The sequence below is a fragment of the Monodelphis domestica genome, chromosome 6, assembly GCF_027887165.1.
Source record: "Monodelphis domestica isolate mMonDom1 chromosome 6, mMonDom1.pri, whole genome shotgun sequence".
Lineage (NCBI taxonomy): Eukaryota > Metazoa > Chordata > Mammalia > Didelphimorphia > Didelphidae > Monodelphis > Monodelphis domestica.
Window position 1 is genome coordinate 98,582,935 of NC_077232.1, and position 17,248 is coordinate 98,600,182.

A 17,248-nucleotide genomic window follows, 5' to 3' on the forward strand; every position below is an offset into this window, starting at 1 on the left:
CCCAAACTCTGTTTGACTATCAAAGCTCTTGATAATCTGAGTCCAACTTACCTATCCAACTAAATTTTTTATTTCTCCCAGAATGTACCCTTCACTCTAATCAACCTGGGCTGCTCACTTCTCAACACTGCCTTTCCCCTCATTCCTATGCCAATCTCACTCTCACTTCCACTCTCTATAAGCTAATTCTGTCCAACTTTTAAGCTTGTGTTCATCTGTGTTCTCTTACAAAGCTTTCCTTAGAGGCTACACAGTGTCTTGGAATGAATATTGATCTGCAAGTCAGATCATCTAGGTGTTTGAATTCAATTTCTGACATTTAAACTAGGTATGCAACCTAGAATAAGTGGTTTTCCCTCTCTGGGTCTTAATTTCATTATCTGAAAAAAAAAAGAATGACAGTATTTTTGCCAGCAAACATAAGTTTTGGATAAGGATCAGAGAATTGGGTTTTTTTGAATTGTATTTTTTAACTAATCTTGGTTGCATTGGTTTTGTTTTACAAAAATTTTTTAAATTTAATATAATCAAAATTATTCATTCTACATATTACAATATTCTCTTTCTCTTGATTGGTCATAAATTCTTCCTTTCTCCAAAGATCTGATAGACAAACTATTCTACATTCCCCTAATTTACTTACATCACCCTTTATGTCTAAAACATATACCCATTTTGATCTTGTCTTGGTATAGGATGAGAAATCTAAACCTAATTTTTGCCATATTGTTTTCCAATTTTCCCAGCAGTTGTTGTCAAATACTGAGTTCTTATCTCAAAGCTAGGATCTTTGGGTTTACTGAACACTAAATTGCTAAAATCACTTACCCCTAATCTATTCCATTGATCCACCCTTCTATCTCTTAGCCAGTACCAGACTTGTTTTGATGATTACTACTTTATAATACACTTTGCGATCTGGTACCTGTAGGCCACCTTCCTTCACATTTTTTTCCCATTAGTTCCTTTGATCTTTTGTTCTTCTGGATGAATTTTTTTTTCCTAGTTCTACACAGAATTATTAAGGAAAAAACTTAATTATAAGGTACTTACAAAGAGATGAGCCATTATAATTGTCAGAATACTCTAGTCTGCTCCAGTCTCTTTGTTCCTTCAACTCAATGAATAATTAAGAAAATTGAGCACTTCAGGACTCTAAAAAGTGGAGGTGAGGTATCTCAGTCAACAAACATTTATTAAGCAACTATGTCAGAGGCACTAAGCAGACAACAGAAAACTGAGCCTATCATAAAATTGAATTGTTTCTTTTCATATAAGGAAATCGAGGCCTAGAGCAGAGATGTGACTTGTCTAAAGTGATGCAAGTAGTGAACAGAAGGGCTAAATCCAGGTTCTTTCACTCCAAATCTGGGGCTCTTTCTACTTAAAGATCTGAAGATTATAAATTTTTGTGTTGGTCTTGCTAAGGTCATCTAGTCCATGAATGTCAAATTCACCACCATGGAAAAACTCAGAAGCTACCAAACTAGATTAAAATATAATGAGGAGAGGGCAGTGAAGTGACTCAGTGGATTGAGTGTCAGGCCTAGAGACAAGAGATCCTGGGTTCAAATGTGTGTGAACCTAGGCAAGTCATTTCAATCTCATTGCCCCTAGACCATACCCCTCTTCTACTTAGAATCAAAATACAATATTGATTCTAAGGCAGAAGGTAAGGATTTTAAGAAAATATAATGGAGAACTGTTTAACAAAACAAATAGAAAAATAATACAACACAGATAATATTTTCTAAATCAATATGCTGCCTGCAGAGATGAATTTCCATTTGAGTTTAATGTCTCTGCTCTGGTTCCATTTCCCTTATTTTACGGATGAGAAAACCAAGACCCAGAGAATGTAAGTAACTCTTCAGAGGTCAAAGGTTGAAGGTGGTCATAAATCTTGGCCCTTTCAAGCGCTAGGACCTTCCACTCACTATACTCGATTGCATTCCGGTTCTTAATTATTCTCTAATTATTGCATGTATGTATTTTGTTCATATCACGTAAGCACCATGAAATGAAGGGCCATTTCTTATACTTTTCTAGCACAGTATAATCTCTTCTGGTATTTTGTCCTGGTACTGTACTCCTTCTTTCCCCTCACCAGCATCTAGTTGGAGGCTTAAGGTCAATAAATAGTTTTTAATTGATCGATTAGTCAAATACCTCTCCTAATACACAGTCAACCCTCAAAGGAAAAAAAAAAGATTTTCCCTTTATTTCATTCCCTTTAAGGGCTTTGGGTAAAAAATAGTTAACATTCCAAAGCAAGAAGAATGAAGTCGCTAACATAGGATACAAGTTCTTGTAAGACGCTCTTATTGGGGTGAGAACCAGGATCTGTCTGTGACTAATATATGCATTGCTTTCAAAAATGCCCCAAGAAGGATCCTGGGAATGGGTTGAAGGGCAAGAAATAAAGTGTATGTGTACATATATGTTTATCTGCATGCATATAAGCATATATATATATATGTTTTTATATTCTTCCATGCCACAGGAATATCTGTATCAACAAAAGGAAATCTATCAAAAATGGGACTAGCCCTGAATTGGGACAATTTATAATGAGAGGGATTCATGCCATGACTCCCTCTTGTGTTCTGGGAAGTCATTTGCCGATGTCCATAGAGATCAGTAGCTTGACAAGACCATTATTGACTTAAGACTTAAGACAGAGGACACAGTGGTGGAGAGAGAGGTTGTATGGATGCATGACTAAATGCTGCATTTCAGAATAGAAACTGTGCCTTTCACTCAACTACTGTGTTCTAAATGTTATTGTTCCTGGTGCTAAGTGGGTAATAATTTCTAACAGCCAGGTTAGAGGTCTTGGATTTCTACTAAAAACTGCATTGTGTTCTGTGTCCTCTCTGTCTCAGCATTTTTGGAAGTGTGGAGATTCACCATCTGAATCCAGAGAAAGTTCCTTTGGTGAAGATTTGGGTGATGCACAACATTGAAGAACAGTCCAGGTAATCTAAGGGTTAAATAAGAATAGTGAGGCATCAGTGACATGATGGGGTTCTCAGTAGTTATTAAAAAGGTAGGGGAGAACAGCTCAGCAGCTCAGTGGATAGGGAGCAAGGTGGGCCTGGGTTCAAATGTGACCTGAGACAATTCCTGGTTATATGACTCTGGGCAAGTCACTCAACTCCAGTTCCCTAGCCCTTGACTCTCTTCTGTTTTAGAATTGATACAAAGACAGAAACATAAATCAAATTTCAAAAAGATCAATTTAAAAAAGTAATGGAAAAACAGTGTGCTTTGATCTGCATTCCAACTCTACAAGATCTTTTTTGACATTCCTTGTCACAGGTGAGGGTATTTTTTTTTAAAAGAATGTTTTAAAGAGCAACCACTCCCAGGGAAACTGAGGTCGCATAGAAAACAGTAGCCAGGAAAGATCTGGATCTTCAGGGTTTGTTTTCTTCATTTTCTTTTCCTTCTAGTGACTCGTGCTCAGATTCTTCTATCAAGGATCTGAAATCCATTATAGAAGGCAGGAACATTGCATTCTCCTGTGAGAATGACCACAGGTAATTGCTTTCTCTTGGAATAGAAAGAAACTGCATCCTAACTTTCTGAGAAATATTCTCTCTGTTCTTCTCGCTGACCCTGAAGTATCTGTCTTTGAGCCTTATACATGCCAAAGAGTACAGAAATGGCTTTTGGTACACTCAGTGCATAAAGTTCTTGGTGTAATGGAGAAACTACTTGAGTCAGAAGACATTAGCTGGGCTCTCACTTTACCACTTGCTGCCTTCAAATCATTTAGAACTGGAAGGACCTCCAAGGTCATAGTCCTATTGTCTCATTTTACAGGTAAAGAATCTAAGGTTCAGGTTAAATGACTTACCCAAGATCTTACAGGTGATGAAAGTAGAATTTAAGCTTTTATCCTTTGACTCTGAGACTGATTTCTCATTTGAAAAAAGGGGAATTAATATTTTTACTGCCAACTTCAGAGGAAATTTATGAAAAATATTTGGAATGCCTCAAAAGAGAATAATCATTCTCACTTTTGCTTTTCTAATGAGTATTTTTATCCCTGCAATTCCTTGCCCCTTCACTTATGCCTGCAGACTTTGATGACTTTCTTCAAGATTCAACTCAAATCTACCCCCTTAACTCGCTTCCCCTCTACTTCTCTCTCAGTCTCTTCAATCCCTCTCCCCATCACCTCCCTCTGATGTTTTTAATCTAAGACAAATTTCCACTAACATTGTATATATAATTTGTTTCCCATGTGAGCTCCTAGGATGCAGGGACTATATTTTTTGTGTTTCTTCATATCTCCAGTGCTTAGCACAGAGCCTTGGCACATAGTAAATGCTTAATACATCAGTAAGTGTTGATCAGCCCCTGCTCCCCTTTATTCTCCAAGTTCCCAATCTCATTATTAAGAGGCCATTGGCTTTGTTTTAAGCACACTTCTCCACAAGTCTCTTTAACCTCTTCGATAAATAGGAATGAAGAATTTGAATCTAGATGTTGGCTAGAAGCAAATATTATTTGAAGGCTTCTAAGAAATGACTGGCCCCAGAGAGGCTTTGAAATCAGGGATTTTTACTTTTGTTATTGTTGTCATTTCAGACATGTTTGATTCTCTGTGACCTTGTTTGTATTTTTAGGTTTGCCATTTTCTTCTCCAGCTCATTTTATAAATAAGGAAAATGAGGCAAACAGGGTTAGGGTCCTTGCCTAGGATCACACAACTATTAAGTGTCTGATTTCAAATTTGAACTCAGGTCTTTCTGACTTCAGGTCCAGTGCTCTATCCACTATGCCCTGATTTTTGACTGTCATGGAAAAACTATCTCATTCTTATTCTTTTTTTTTTCATCAGAAAAGAGCTTAGAAATGACCAAAAATTTAATGTCATTTTACCAGAAGAAACTAAGGCTTAAAGACTAGGACTCTGTATTGACTTTCTTTATATCTCCTAAAGCATTTAGATCATTGCTTTGCATATGACAGATACTTAATAGATAGGGAATGAATGAATAAGACAATATAAAATGGCTTCAGTGAAATTAATAGATAGGGAATGAATGAATAAAACAATTTAAAATGGCTTCAGGGAAATTTCTCGAAGTCTTCTCTCCACCTTAAAAACCTTTCACTGATTTTCACAATTTGGATCAAGCGATTTTTGAAGAGAATGTTCTTTTGGTGACTTTATATTTATGGTAAAGTGGCACTTGGGCCCAAGATAAAGAATTATCTTAACAAGGAATTTGTTGCATTAAAAAAAAAAAACAACTTATTTTGGATCCCTCAATCTCTTTTAGAAATACATCCAAGAGAATAAGGAAGGACTTGGAAAGTATTGTCAAGAATGAAATATCTCATTGACTTTGTGACATAGTAAACTGCTCAATACCTTTCATAAAATCCCAGAATTCCAGAGTTGTACAATCCAATGCATAAAGCTGTTCCCAGGGACTCAGAGTTTAGGAGTACACAGATAGGCATTCTGGGAAAGCATTCAGGTTATCATACTTCCCAAACTGCAATACTCTTCTTCAAGAGTCTCTTGCATTTTCTCCTTTGAACATATACAGTCATAGCCAAGAAAACCCCAACAAAAAGGGATCACAAAGAGTAGGACAAGATTGAAACAACTGAACAATAAAAACCATAATATAAAAATTAGTTTAGGGGCACTATTCCAGAGGTTCTAGATTCTTCTTTCTTTTATAAGCTACTTACATAGAGGGAAAGAAACTGGTGCCCTAGTTAGATCTGTTGGTAGCAAATCCTATCTTTTTGATCCCACAACATAACTATCCTCTCCTCCCTAGTCATGAAGGCTACCAAGACCATTAAGTTAACAGAAAATCAGATGTGGTTAGCTCAGTATATGCCACAAAGAAGAAGTCTAAACTTAAATTCATTTTCTTCCCTTAGCTTAAGATGAGGAGTGGTAAACCTACCTGGAACAGAATGATTTTTTCCTGAGATTTGTTTATGTGCAGCGATGTCTATGTTTAGCCACAATCAGACAAATATCCGAATACAGGGAGAATGATGCTTGTTTTGATTGTGACAGAGAGATTGATTGCAGAGCCCAAGTTGGTTACTAGAGGGCTGTCAGCTACCACTTTTGGGCATTTTGGTCTTGAGAGAAGAGTCTGGTTGGAAGCCAACATCTTACTTCTTTTCTGTTTGAGATATATTAGGGAAGGGTACAGATTCTGGGCACAGCTTCCCGCCACACCTCCCTCTCCTTTGGAAGTGGCCAAGTTCCCAAGCAAACCTACCCTCTAAACCCTGAGCCTAACCATCAGAGTTAGTGCCAGGGATAGACAAGGTCAGAAGCTGCCTAGGGTGCTACTCAAAGAGAGGTCTAAGGGAAATTTTTAAATATCATTCTTTATAAATGAATATTTTTCATTAGAAAATTCTTCTTTCCACAGTATGTAGGAATTTATTTAGTGATAAGTCAAAACAGATGTCACAGTGAAGGGTAGAAACTCACAGAGAATACAATTTTTAAACTGTGCCTACAACCCTCAAAGGCCTTATTATATATCTACTGGACTTTGTTCTCAATGTCTTTAAATAAATAAAAAATAGCTTCTCTCCCTCAAAAGGCTGGGAACATTAGGTTTACCATCATTCCAGTTTCTTTTGCATTTTCCTCTGGCAGCAGAACTATTTCAGCAGGGTATCATGGAAAAAGGACTCTCTAGAGTTTAGAGATGCAAGTTCAGTGCTGCTTATAATAATATCTGTGTGATCTTGGCTAATCCACTCAGCCCTGCCTGAGCCTCAGTTTCCTCACCTATAAAGAAGTGGTTGAGCTGAATGGCCTCCAAGATTCTTTTTAGCTCTAACTGCACAATTCTAAAAGGGCAAATCCTCCATGAAATACTTTCCCCTTTGTAAGGGTCAAACTCTTTGGATTTACAATTAGCTATCAATAAAGCTTAAATTAGTCCACATTTTAAAATCATTCAATAAAGAAGAAATTAGGCTTTTCAGTCAACATTGTGCATCTACTCTATACAAAGCACAAGGAAAAACACTCCGATGAATAAGACACAGTCTTTGTCCCTTCTGGCACCAATATCCTAGTGCGGAAGTTAGCTTTCATTTATATATTTATATAGGGTTTACTACATTGTAGCAGGCATGGTGCTAAGTATTTTGCTATTGTTATCTCATTTGATCCTCACAAATTCTGGGTGGTATGTTCTTTTGTTATCTCCATTTTCATATTTATGCCCAACCTGTGGTAGAGCCTTTGAAGATCCAGCCACACCTCACATTGACTTCAACACAGTGATGTCATTTTGGTTCTCTTTGAGTACAAAGGACAATACCCAACCATCTCCATTTTACAGATCAAGAAACTGAGGCAAACAGAGGCTAAATGACTTTCCCAGTGTCACCCAGCTACTAAGTGTCTGAGGTTAGATTTGAACTCAGGAAACTTAGGTCTTCTTGATTCTAGGTCTCTTCACAGCACCACTTAGCTGCCCCCAGTTTTTGAGGAATACACTAGACATTCTCTCAATCTAGGATTGTTGTAGATTATGGATAAAAGCAAGAAGTAGAATTTATAGAATGGCGTTTCTATGATTGGATTATGGTACTGCTGTTGCAAAACTGATTTCTTTAAAAGGAAGAAGGAGTTGAGTCAGAGGAAGGGAGGGAGTCAATGTTCCTCGATGGCCTCCCTGTGTGTTATCTATGCCCCAAAGGAAATCTTGGGGGCCCACACTGAGAACTACTTCACATCTCTAGCCCTTGAAAACTCCGAAGGGTTCTTTAGTGAAGAATCCATGTTACAAGTCAGCAACAGATATATCTTTTTTTATGAATAGTTTTTGAGTTACCTCCAAGGCAGTTCTCTTTTACAGATTACCAGGCACTTAGAGTCAGAGGTGAGAGGAGCCTGACAACAGACCATTTTAGGCAGTTGTAGGGGTCAATGTGAAAACAATGAGGGAGATAGAAAAAGGTCATATCAGTTGGGGAAATGACAATCCCTTTGGCAGGTTTTTAGAGTTTGTATTGGGGAAAAGCTTGAGATAAGACTACAAAGTAAAACTGAATTCTGTTCATGGAGACTCTTGCAATGATAGGCTAAAGTTTTCATTCTTTTGCATATCCCCACAAAGATAGAAGAGTATTTATTCTAAACTTTTACTCTTAGACTTAAGGCAGTTAGATGGTGCAGTGGGTAGAGCACCAGAACTGGAGTGTAAAAGACTTATCTTCTTGAGTTCAAATCTGGCCTCAGACACTTACTTGCTGGGTGACCCTGGATAAGTCACTTAACTCTGTTTGCCTCAGTTCCTCATCTGCAAAATAAATAGAAAAGAAAATGACAAGCCACCCCAGTGTCTTTGCCAAGAAAACCTCAAATGGAGTCATGAAGAATGGGATATGACTGAATACAATGGAATGGTGACAATTTTAGACTTTTTGTTAAATCAAGACATGGGTTTGAATTTCACTTTGGACAAATTGTTGAATTGTGAGCATAAACTCTCAGGACCTCAGTTTCTTCCATCTGTAAGATAAAGTTAATGCTAGCATTACCTAATGTACAGAACTGTAAACCTTAAAGCCTTATGGAAATATAAACTGTGGTGACTATTACTAATCATTTTTTTCTCTTGTCACAGGGATGTTCAATTCATTCAATGTGTAAGAAATCCAGAGCAAAAAGCTTGCAGAATCTGTGGAACTGATCATTGAGGTGTCTTAAAAATAATCATTTTTCTTATTAATTTGCACTCACTGAAGACAGATAGTGCAGACAATGCACACAAGTTAAGGAGAGAATCTCTCAAAACCCAGACAAGGGCAAACTGGTTTCATTTCAAAACGTGGGTGCTATTGTGTCCCACAAGAACTTTATAAAAATAATTTATAACAATTATGTTTCCCATCTAGTTTCTATCTAGGTATCCTAATACTCAAGGATAAATGATTATTGGATCAAGTTTAAAAATGTGAGATTTGCTTTAAATAATTTTTTAGTATTTCCCCATGAGTGACTGGTGTGACCTGTTGGGTGACCCTGAATAAGTCACTTAACTCTGTTTGCCTCAGTTCCTCATCTGCAAAATGAATAGAAAAGAAAATGACAAGCCACCTCAGTGTCTTTGCCAAGAAAATGGAGTCATGAAGAATGGGATATGACTGAATACAATGGAATGGTGACAATTTTAGACTTTTTGTTAAATCAAGACATGGGTTTGTTAAATCAAGACACTAAAGCATCAGGTCTACATTGATCTCCTATTTTTACTAAAAAATCCTAAGGAACATTGATTTCATCCTAACAAATACCTTTTATTTGGTCAACTAAAGGGCAAGTCTTTTCAGAATGTGTGATACTTGTACTTTTGTATGCTGGACTGGATTTATCCTGATTGTATTTCCTCATCTTCAAACCGAATATCACACCATTATTTTATCTATTGGGAAAAGTATCTCCATTAAGATTGCAGGTCCTATTCTGAAGAGTGAATGAATATTATGTTGAACTTTCTGGAATAATGTGTTTGGTTTCCTTTGGGAAAGAGGCTTTGATTGGTTAATTAAAATCATTTCATTTCTCTTTCTATGTTGGTAATCCTCTAACACCTGGGAAAGTTTTAACTGGCCCACAAATGTTCACCAGCTCTTTCCAAACTTTCTAAAAGCACGATGATTATGTCTGGGATGGCAGGAATCTGACAATTTATGTTGTCATGATGACACAGGCATGGACCTAGAGCATAGAGCATAGTCTACTAGTTTGTGAAGTGACTAGAGCCCTGGGCCTGGAATGAGGAAGATTTACATTCAAATTTGGCTTCAGACACTTACTAGCTGTGTGATCCTGGGCAAGTTACTTAACCTCTGTTTGCCTCAGCTTTCTCATCTGTAAAATGGGGGGAATAATAGCACCAGCACCTACCTGACATGGTTCTTGTAAAGATGAAATGGCATACTGTATATAAAGATGTTTTGTAAACTATACAAAGCTAATGCACATGTACATTATTATCATCATTATTTGTGTCATTCTTTTTATCTGGAAGCATAGATCACATTCTCAATTTGCCCATAAGTATGCTTTCTTTTACGTCAAAACTTGATTTTTCTCATGATCATTTTGTTATGACTGCTTTGGAAATTTGTCATTCAGTATTCCTTCCCCATTTTCATTAGATATTGTCCCATTTACATGCTATACAAGTAATTTAGCCTTTGCTTGGAGACCTCCAGTGAGAAGGGCTCCCCCCACCACCACCGCCTCCTTGGGCAGCCCTTTCCACTTTTGCATAGCTGTCATTGTTAGGAAGTTTCCCCTGGCATCCAGCCTACCTTTGCCTCAGAGCACCTTCTACCCAATGCTGCTAGTTCTGCCCTCTGGGGCCCCACCAAACAAATCTAAAGCCTTTGACAGTTTCTGGGCATTGCAGCTTGCATACTTCAGCAATTGTTTCTAGAGCCAATCTTCTCTCACGAAAATCCTAGTCCCAAAATGCCCTCTTCCAACTCACAACCTAGCCCTCTCTTTTCTCAGTTAAAGGCCTTTTGAAATTTTGCTTCCTCCAGTAAAATGTTCTCAGAATATGGAAGCTTGCTACTGCACAGAAAGCCTTTGTAGATATTCTTCTGCTAGACTCTTTAAAAGTCTGAGTCTTATGAACTCAGAATCTTCTGATCCTAGTAATTACTAATGGAAAAGCTAAGTAGCTCAATAGGCTGAGTGCTAGAACTGGAAGTCAGAAAGAATTGAGTTCAGATGTGACCTAAGACACTAGCTATGTGACCCTGGGCAAGTCTCTTAACCTGACTGCATAAAATTGAAGAAAGAAATGGAAAACCACTCCAGTGTTTTTGCCAAGAAAACCCCAAAGACAGTCCACAGAATTACAAAGCATTGGACATAACTGAACAGCTATTTACCAGGCACTGTGTTAAGTGCTGGGGCTAGAAATACAAGCAATTAAGATAGCTGTTGCCTTCAAAGAGCTTATATTTGAATTGGAAGAGACTACACACAGAGGTGAGTGGCACCCACGAAGGAGTGCTTTGGTGAGGCTGATTTGGCCACAGAGTTCTGGATAGAATTGGGAGAGAAAGGAGCTTGAAATACTGGATCAGAGGTATAATAATGTATCTTAAGACTATTAAATCTCTGAGGTCATCAATACAATCCATACCAGAAGAAATAATTCCATTGATAATATTCCTAACAAGTAGTCATCTAACATTCATTAAAAGACCTGGCTGTTGAACTTCATAATCAAAGAGAACCAAAATGGCGTCATCATGTTGGGGCCAATGGACAGTATGTCCAATTGTGGTTAATCTGACTAATAAGTTTAAAAGGCTTTACAACGGAGGTTGGGGACAAATAGCTAAAAAAATAATAACCTAAAGGGAAGGAGAATTCCTTACGCACTGAGGAAGTCTATTCCACTTTGGGATGGTATTTTGGGAGATCATAGTAGATATCATGTAGTCTAATTCCTTTTTACAGATGAGGAAACTGAGCTTGAGAAATTAACTTGCTCAAGGTCAAGAAAATCCCAAGAGAGCATTTACTCAAAAAAGTAGAGGCAATAATAATAATTATAATAATCATAGCTAATATTTATGTAGCACTTACTATGTGCCAGGCACATGTGCTTTATATAAAGAAGTTTTTTTCTTTCTTTCTAGGATGCTACTAAAGTCTGGGAACATAGCCCCCAAGTCCCCAGTCCGAAAGTCCATAATTTTGGAATGGATGAGTAAGAGGTCCTGGAAAGAGCTTCCATGGATCTGAAACCCTAGCCACAGAAAGAGGAAGTCTTACCTGTGTTCTCCATTTCGGTATTCTCTTCCCTCCTTCCAACAATTTCTGACATAGGGCTCATTCAGGGCACCAAAGACCTCTCTGTGTTGTGTGATAATTCTATGGTACCATAGGAGAGAAGAGAAGGAAATAGGGCATTAGTTGGGAATTGGAACAAGCAGGTAGATAGAAGATCATGTAATAAAATACTCTGCTTACAGATATTATACCAGAGTGAAAGGGAGGAGAGGCACAGATGAGCACCTCAAGATTTAAGTACTTGAAGTTACAGAGAACCTTCTCCCCTAAGAAATCCTTTCTCCCTTCAGGGCCCCCTCACCCTTTCAAAGATTATCTGACTGTGTTTATTTAACTAAAGATGATTTAATAACAAAATCAAATTGGGAAGGTATCAGGGTAAAAGGAATAGGAATTTGCCCTATACTTTGCTACAATTGGATTTGAGTCTCTCTTAGCTTTTGAGATGAGGCCAGGCCTCACAGGCTTGTGGAGGGTTTCTTTTATTCTTTTTCATGCTAAATCTATGCTATCTTTCTTAAGTTCAAAGTCTTTAGCAGTAGACAGCAAGAGGAAAAAGAGAATCTGACTTTCAGAGCTGATTGGGCCTGTCTCTTCAGGATAATGGCCCCAAAGACTGGCCTTACAATTCAAGCAGCTCCCTTTACATCCTTTTGTTTGATGATATGGTCTACAGGAATCTAGGTAGAGCGAACAGTTGTGAAAATGCAGGAATAGGGGTGTTTTCTATTCTGAGAGGCAGGGAGAGATCCTTCCAGTCCAAGGTCCAGGAAAGAGTGTACCACTTGAAAGCAATTGTCCCTCTCCAAGTCTCCCCTCCCCCCTCCAACTGCCTTTGCTGTCCATCAATCTTTAACATTCCAAACCCTTTCTATGCAATATTTTCCCCATGATCAATAAATTCTGACTACTTTTGAATGATGTGCCCCTCCTTAAATTATATTTATTTCATCTATTTAAAATTTGCTTCTCCCAATAAAATGTAAGCTCTTTGAGAATATTGAGCCCATAAAATGACATATATGTGTGTGTCCATTCATAATATACATATATTTGTATGCAACTAGGTGGTGCAGTGGTTAGAGTCCTGTGCCTAAAATCAGGGAGCCTCTTCTTTCTGAGTTCAAGGCTGACCTTGGACACTTGTTAGCAGTATGACTGGGAAAGTCATTTAACTTTGTTTGCCTCAGTTTTCTTATCTATAAAATGAGCTGGAGAAGTAAATCACATTGCAAATAATTATAAATAGCAAACCACTCTGGTATCTTTGCCGAGAAAACTCTAAATAGGGTCACAACAAGTCAGACATGACTGAAAACAATTGAACAACAGCATAGATGGGAAGATGTATTGGTAAATGAAGCTCTAGTCCAACAATCAACTGAAAAAAAAGTGAGGAATGGACAAAAGTAAAATATGAACTCTTCCCATTTTTGAGAGGTCTGTAAGATGCAAAAGTTACTACAAAGGGCTGACCAAAAGAGCTTGGCAGTTGCCTGAGCCAACAAATTAGCAAGCACAACATTGGTTTAGAGGGCAGATTCATATGCAAAATACTGACAAAGTAGCAGATGACAACTACATGACTTCTGGCAAATCATTTGTATTGCGTTAGACCAGAACCCTCCTCATTTCTTTCTGGCAAAGACTTCCTTGCTCCCTGAGGCATAAAAAGTCCAGCCTGTGGGGAATTGGTGCTTCAGGTTTAATGGGGTTCCTATTTCCTTTCTAATTTAGTGATTGGTTGTTGGTGGTCAGTGTACAAGTACAGAGTAGCTGTTTTATCTGAATTACAGTAAGGACCTCATTTTATTGACCAGTAAGTCACACATAAACACAACCCTCATTCCTTAATTAGTATTTCTTATACAAACATCCATCAGCACTTTACTACTTTTCTTAGGCTTATCAGAGCTGCCAGGATCACCATTCTTGAACTTTGGAGCATTATTAATAGTTAAATAGCATTAATAAAACAAAGAGAAACACTGCTTTGACATAGAGGCAACTTGTTACAAGTGAGAACTGAGCAAAGACGATATGGGAGCTAATGTCTGGTATGAAACTGTAATGATTCACATTAACTTTTCTCAGATTGAGAATGAATGTGATTGGGAAAACAGTTGTAGAGACTATGCCATTTGGGAAAATGACTTGGATTTTGCAAGTTATTAACAAGGTTAATTTTACACATTTTTCTACCTTTATTTTTTGCTTGCATATTCAGTTACATATAACTGAATTCACTTGTATTATGTTTGTATAAAATGAGATGCTACTGTACTACCTTTTTAATCTTAGGAATTGTGTAACCTCTTGATCTTTTGTTATGTAAGATCAGATAAGGATGAGAACATTGATAAGGATGGAACATTGGATGAAAGAATGATTGACAGCAAAAGACCATTGGTAGCAGAGGATCTTGGGACTCTCAGAGCTCCCTCAGGTCCCCGTTCTTATCTAAAGATCCTCTGCTACCAATGGTCTTTAACTGTCAATCATTCTTTCATCCAATGTTCCATCCTTACCTTTTGCATCCTGCTCTTACAGTTATATATAAATATCTATGTACATATTTAAATCATTTTATTATTATCATTTTTATTTCATTAAATGATCTATAAGTGTCTAATCCCTCTAACTTGAGCATGAATCCTTAGAGTAGACTTTATAAGACTTAGTTTCAAATTGATCAATTAATATTTATTATGTGCCAGTTACTCTGGACATCTAGACGGCAAAGTAGATAACTATACCTTGGGCTTGGACTCAGGGAAACTCATCTTTCTGAATTCAAATCTGGTCTCAGATACTAGCAATAGGATCCTGGGCAAGTCACTTAACCTTGTTTGCCTCGGTTTCCTCATCTGTTAAATGAGCTGAAGAAGGAAATGGCAAACCACTTCCAGTATCTTTGCTAAGAAAACCTCAAATGGGGTCACAAATAGTTGGTCAGCTGAACAGCTGAACAACTATATGCCAGACACTGTGCTAAGTGCTAGGATACAAAAAGAAGTAAAAGATGGCCCCTTCCCTCAAGTAGCTTACAGTTTAATGAGGGAGGCAAAATGCAAACAAATAGATACAAAGCAAACCATATATTATACACACATATATGTGTCTGTATATATATGAGATAGAGACAGAGACATAGACACAGGGACAGAGACATACCAAGAGAGATGGATAGGAGATAATTAACAGAGGGAAGGCACAGAATAAGAGAGAGGCTGTGGAAAGCTTCCTCAAAGAGCTGGTTTGTTTGGTGAAGAGGGATGTAACTGGATCAGTGATCCGTTAGGCAAGGTTTCAAGCACTGGTTCATAAGCTATACAGTTTTTACACCCCTCTTCAACTCCAACTGTCACAATGCTTATCTTCCTTCAACAATCAGTTCAGTTAAATCATAAAACTTTCCCTGAACTTTCAAGCTGTTAAGTCTCTCTCCTTTCAAATTACTTTGCATTGAAGTGAAGTGAGCAGAGCCAGAAGAACACTGTACATTGTAATAGCAATATTGTGCAATGATCAACAATGAATAACTTAGCTTTTATCAGCAACATAATGATCCAAGACAAGGCCAAAGGACTCTTGGTGAAAAATGCAATCCACTTCAAGAGAAAGAAATGATAGAGTGTGAATGCAGGCCAAAGCACAACATTTTCACTTAATCTTCTTTCACGATTTTTTTGAATATGTCTTATTCCACAACATGATGAATAAGGTATTATGTTTTACATGATAGCACACGTATAACCTATATCAAATTGCTTACCATCTCAGGAAGCAGGGAGGGGAGGAAAGGAGAGAGAGAATTTGGAACTCAGATTTTTAGAAAATGAATGCTAAAGTGTTTTACATGTTATTGGAAAAAATAAAATATTACTGAACTTAAAAACCCCATATTTGATTATGTTCATATTATACCCCCATAGTAGACCATAAGTTTTGGCATAAAGTAAGGGCTTAATGTTTATCGAATTAACTAAGTTGATCAAGTGTGGCAAGTCTTTTCTTTCTTTCTCTATTGAGAGGACTCCATTTTATAATGGACCACCAAAAAGGAGATGCATGGGAGAACTTCATTAGGTAACTCCTCTCCCTGTGCCCCATTGCCCCTTCAATATAACCCTTGGTCATTGGAAGAAATTCAAGAATTACTACAAAGAAAAAGGAGAGATTTCCCTTGGGAAAAGGCAAAGTTAGACTGAACAAAGCAGGGTTAGGGAAGCTAGTCACCCACAATAAAAGTTTGGCTCCAAACAGTAGAAGGCTGGTGAGAGGACTGCCCATTGACTGAAGTTATGATGTAAAGAGAAAATACAGTTGTAAAAGTGGAACTTTGACTGAGGATTGGGAAAGTGGAAGTTGAAAACACAGCTGTGTAGGATCCGTGGCAAAGAGGAAATGCATCCTTCACCACACAGAGAAAGATTGGTGCAGTCTGTAAACAAATAGAGGAAACTGGAGCCAGGCTTCTCAAGGAGGCATAGCCTGTATGCACCTACCCAACCTTGTGGATTGGGGTTAGCAATAAACAGAATGATCCTATCCAGATGAAGGAAAATTGTGTGATTCAGTAGGCTCTTAGCTCTTTCATAAGGGCTTTGGATTCCTTGAATCCCAGTAGACATGGAGCCAGAGGCTGCCTCCTTTCACTGGAATGTCTAAGATGTATTAAATAATTGACTGTACCTTTAATTGAAAGTTGGTGATGATGGGCTCTTCCCCATGACAAGACAAGGAAATTCATGTAATTTCCCCTTCCTGACAGCTCTTTTTTATGAAGTCTATCATGTCAGCACAGAAACTTCTGAGAAGAATGGAAAATCTTCAATTCTTAGGAATTTGAAGGAATTCTACCCTTCTGGGAAGTTACCAGCAGAATTTAAACACTAGAGGGTCCTCCGTCTGCCAGTCCTCCCCAAAGTTCCTTTTGCTGTAGCAATGTCACCATTTCTTTCCCTTCATCTGGTAGGGGGACTAACTCATGACCCAACTCCTCTAACATGAAACTCCCAGAAGAGTAACATAGCGCCTGACACACAATAGGTGCTCAATAAATGTTAATGGACTGGCTTATTGGTCTCCAAGGCCTATTGTTGATTGAAATCTTGAATGGTTTGTGATATCTCTCAGGGAATCTCCACTGAGATGGATGTCACACCCAAGCACCAGATTTTTCTTAGCAGTGGTATACCCTTTCTTCCCAGGGTCAGGGACCTAGAGTTGACGTGGGGCAAGGTCCCTGGGGTTAACTGTAAATATGTGTCCACTTCAGCAGGCCCCTGGACCCAATCTTTACCCCACAGAGAAAACAGTTTATCATGGAGCTTTCAAGGGGCTGAAGAATGAATGGCACAAGGGTGAAGATAATACTAAGGGTGAGGGAGAAGGGGCTGAAGCCCT

General features: G+C 38.0%; 1 protein-coding gene across 2 annotated transcripts in view; it reads left to right on the forward strand.

Annotated features, from left to right (window-relative positions):
• Window positions 1-12,853, forward strand: part of CD38 (CD38 molecule) — an 83,375-nt gene extending 70,522 nt beyond the window's left edge. The window contains exons 6-9 of one of the 2 annotated variants that reach the window (XM_007496701.3): window positions 2,886-2,978; window positions 3,456-3,542; window positions 8,646-8,719; window positions 11,686-11,804. In XM_007496701.3, coding sequence (XP_007496763.1) covers window positions 2,886-2,978; window positions 3,456-3,542; window positions 8,646-8,718 — 253 coding nt within the window. In that variant the 3' untranslated portion in view covers window position 8,719; window positions 11,686-11,804. Of the gene's footprint in view, window positions 1-2,885; window positions 2,979-3,455; window positions 3,543-8,645; window positions 8,720-11,685 lie in introns of both variants that reach the window. The other variant, XM_007496699.3, reaches the window with a different exon arrangement.
• Window positions 12,854-17,248: the final 4,395 nt, after the last annotated feature.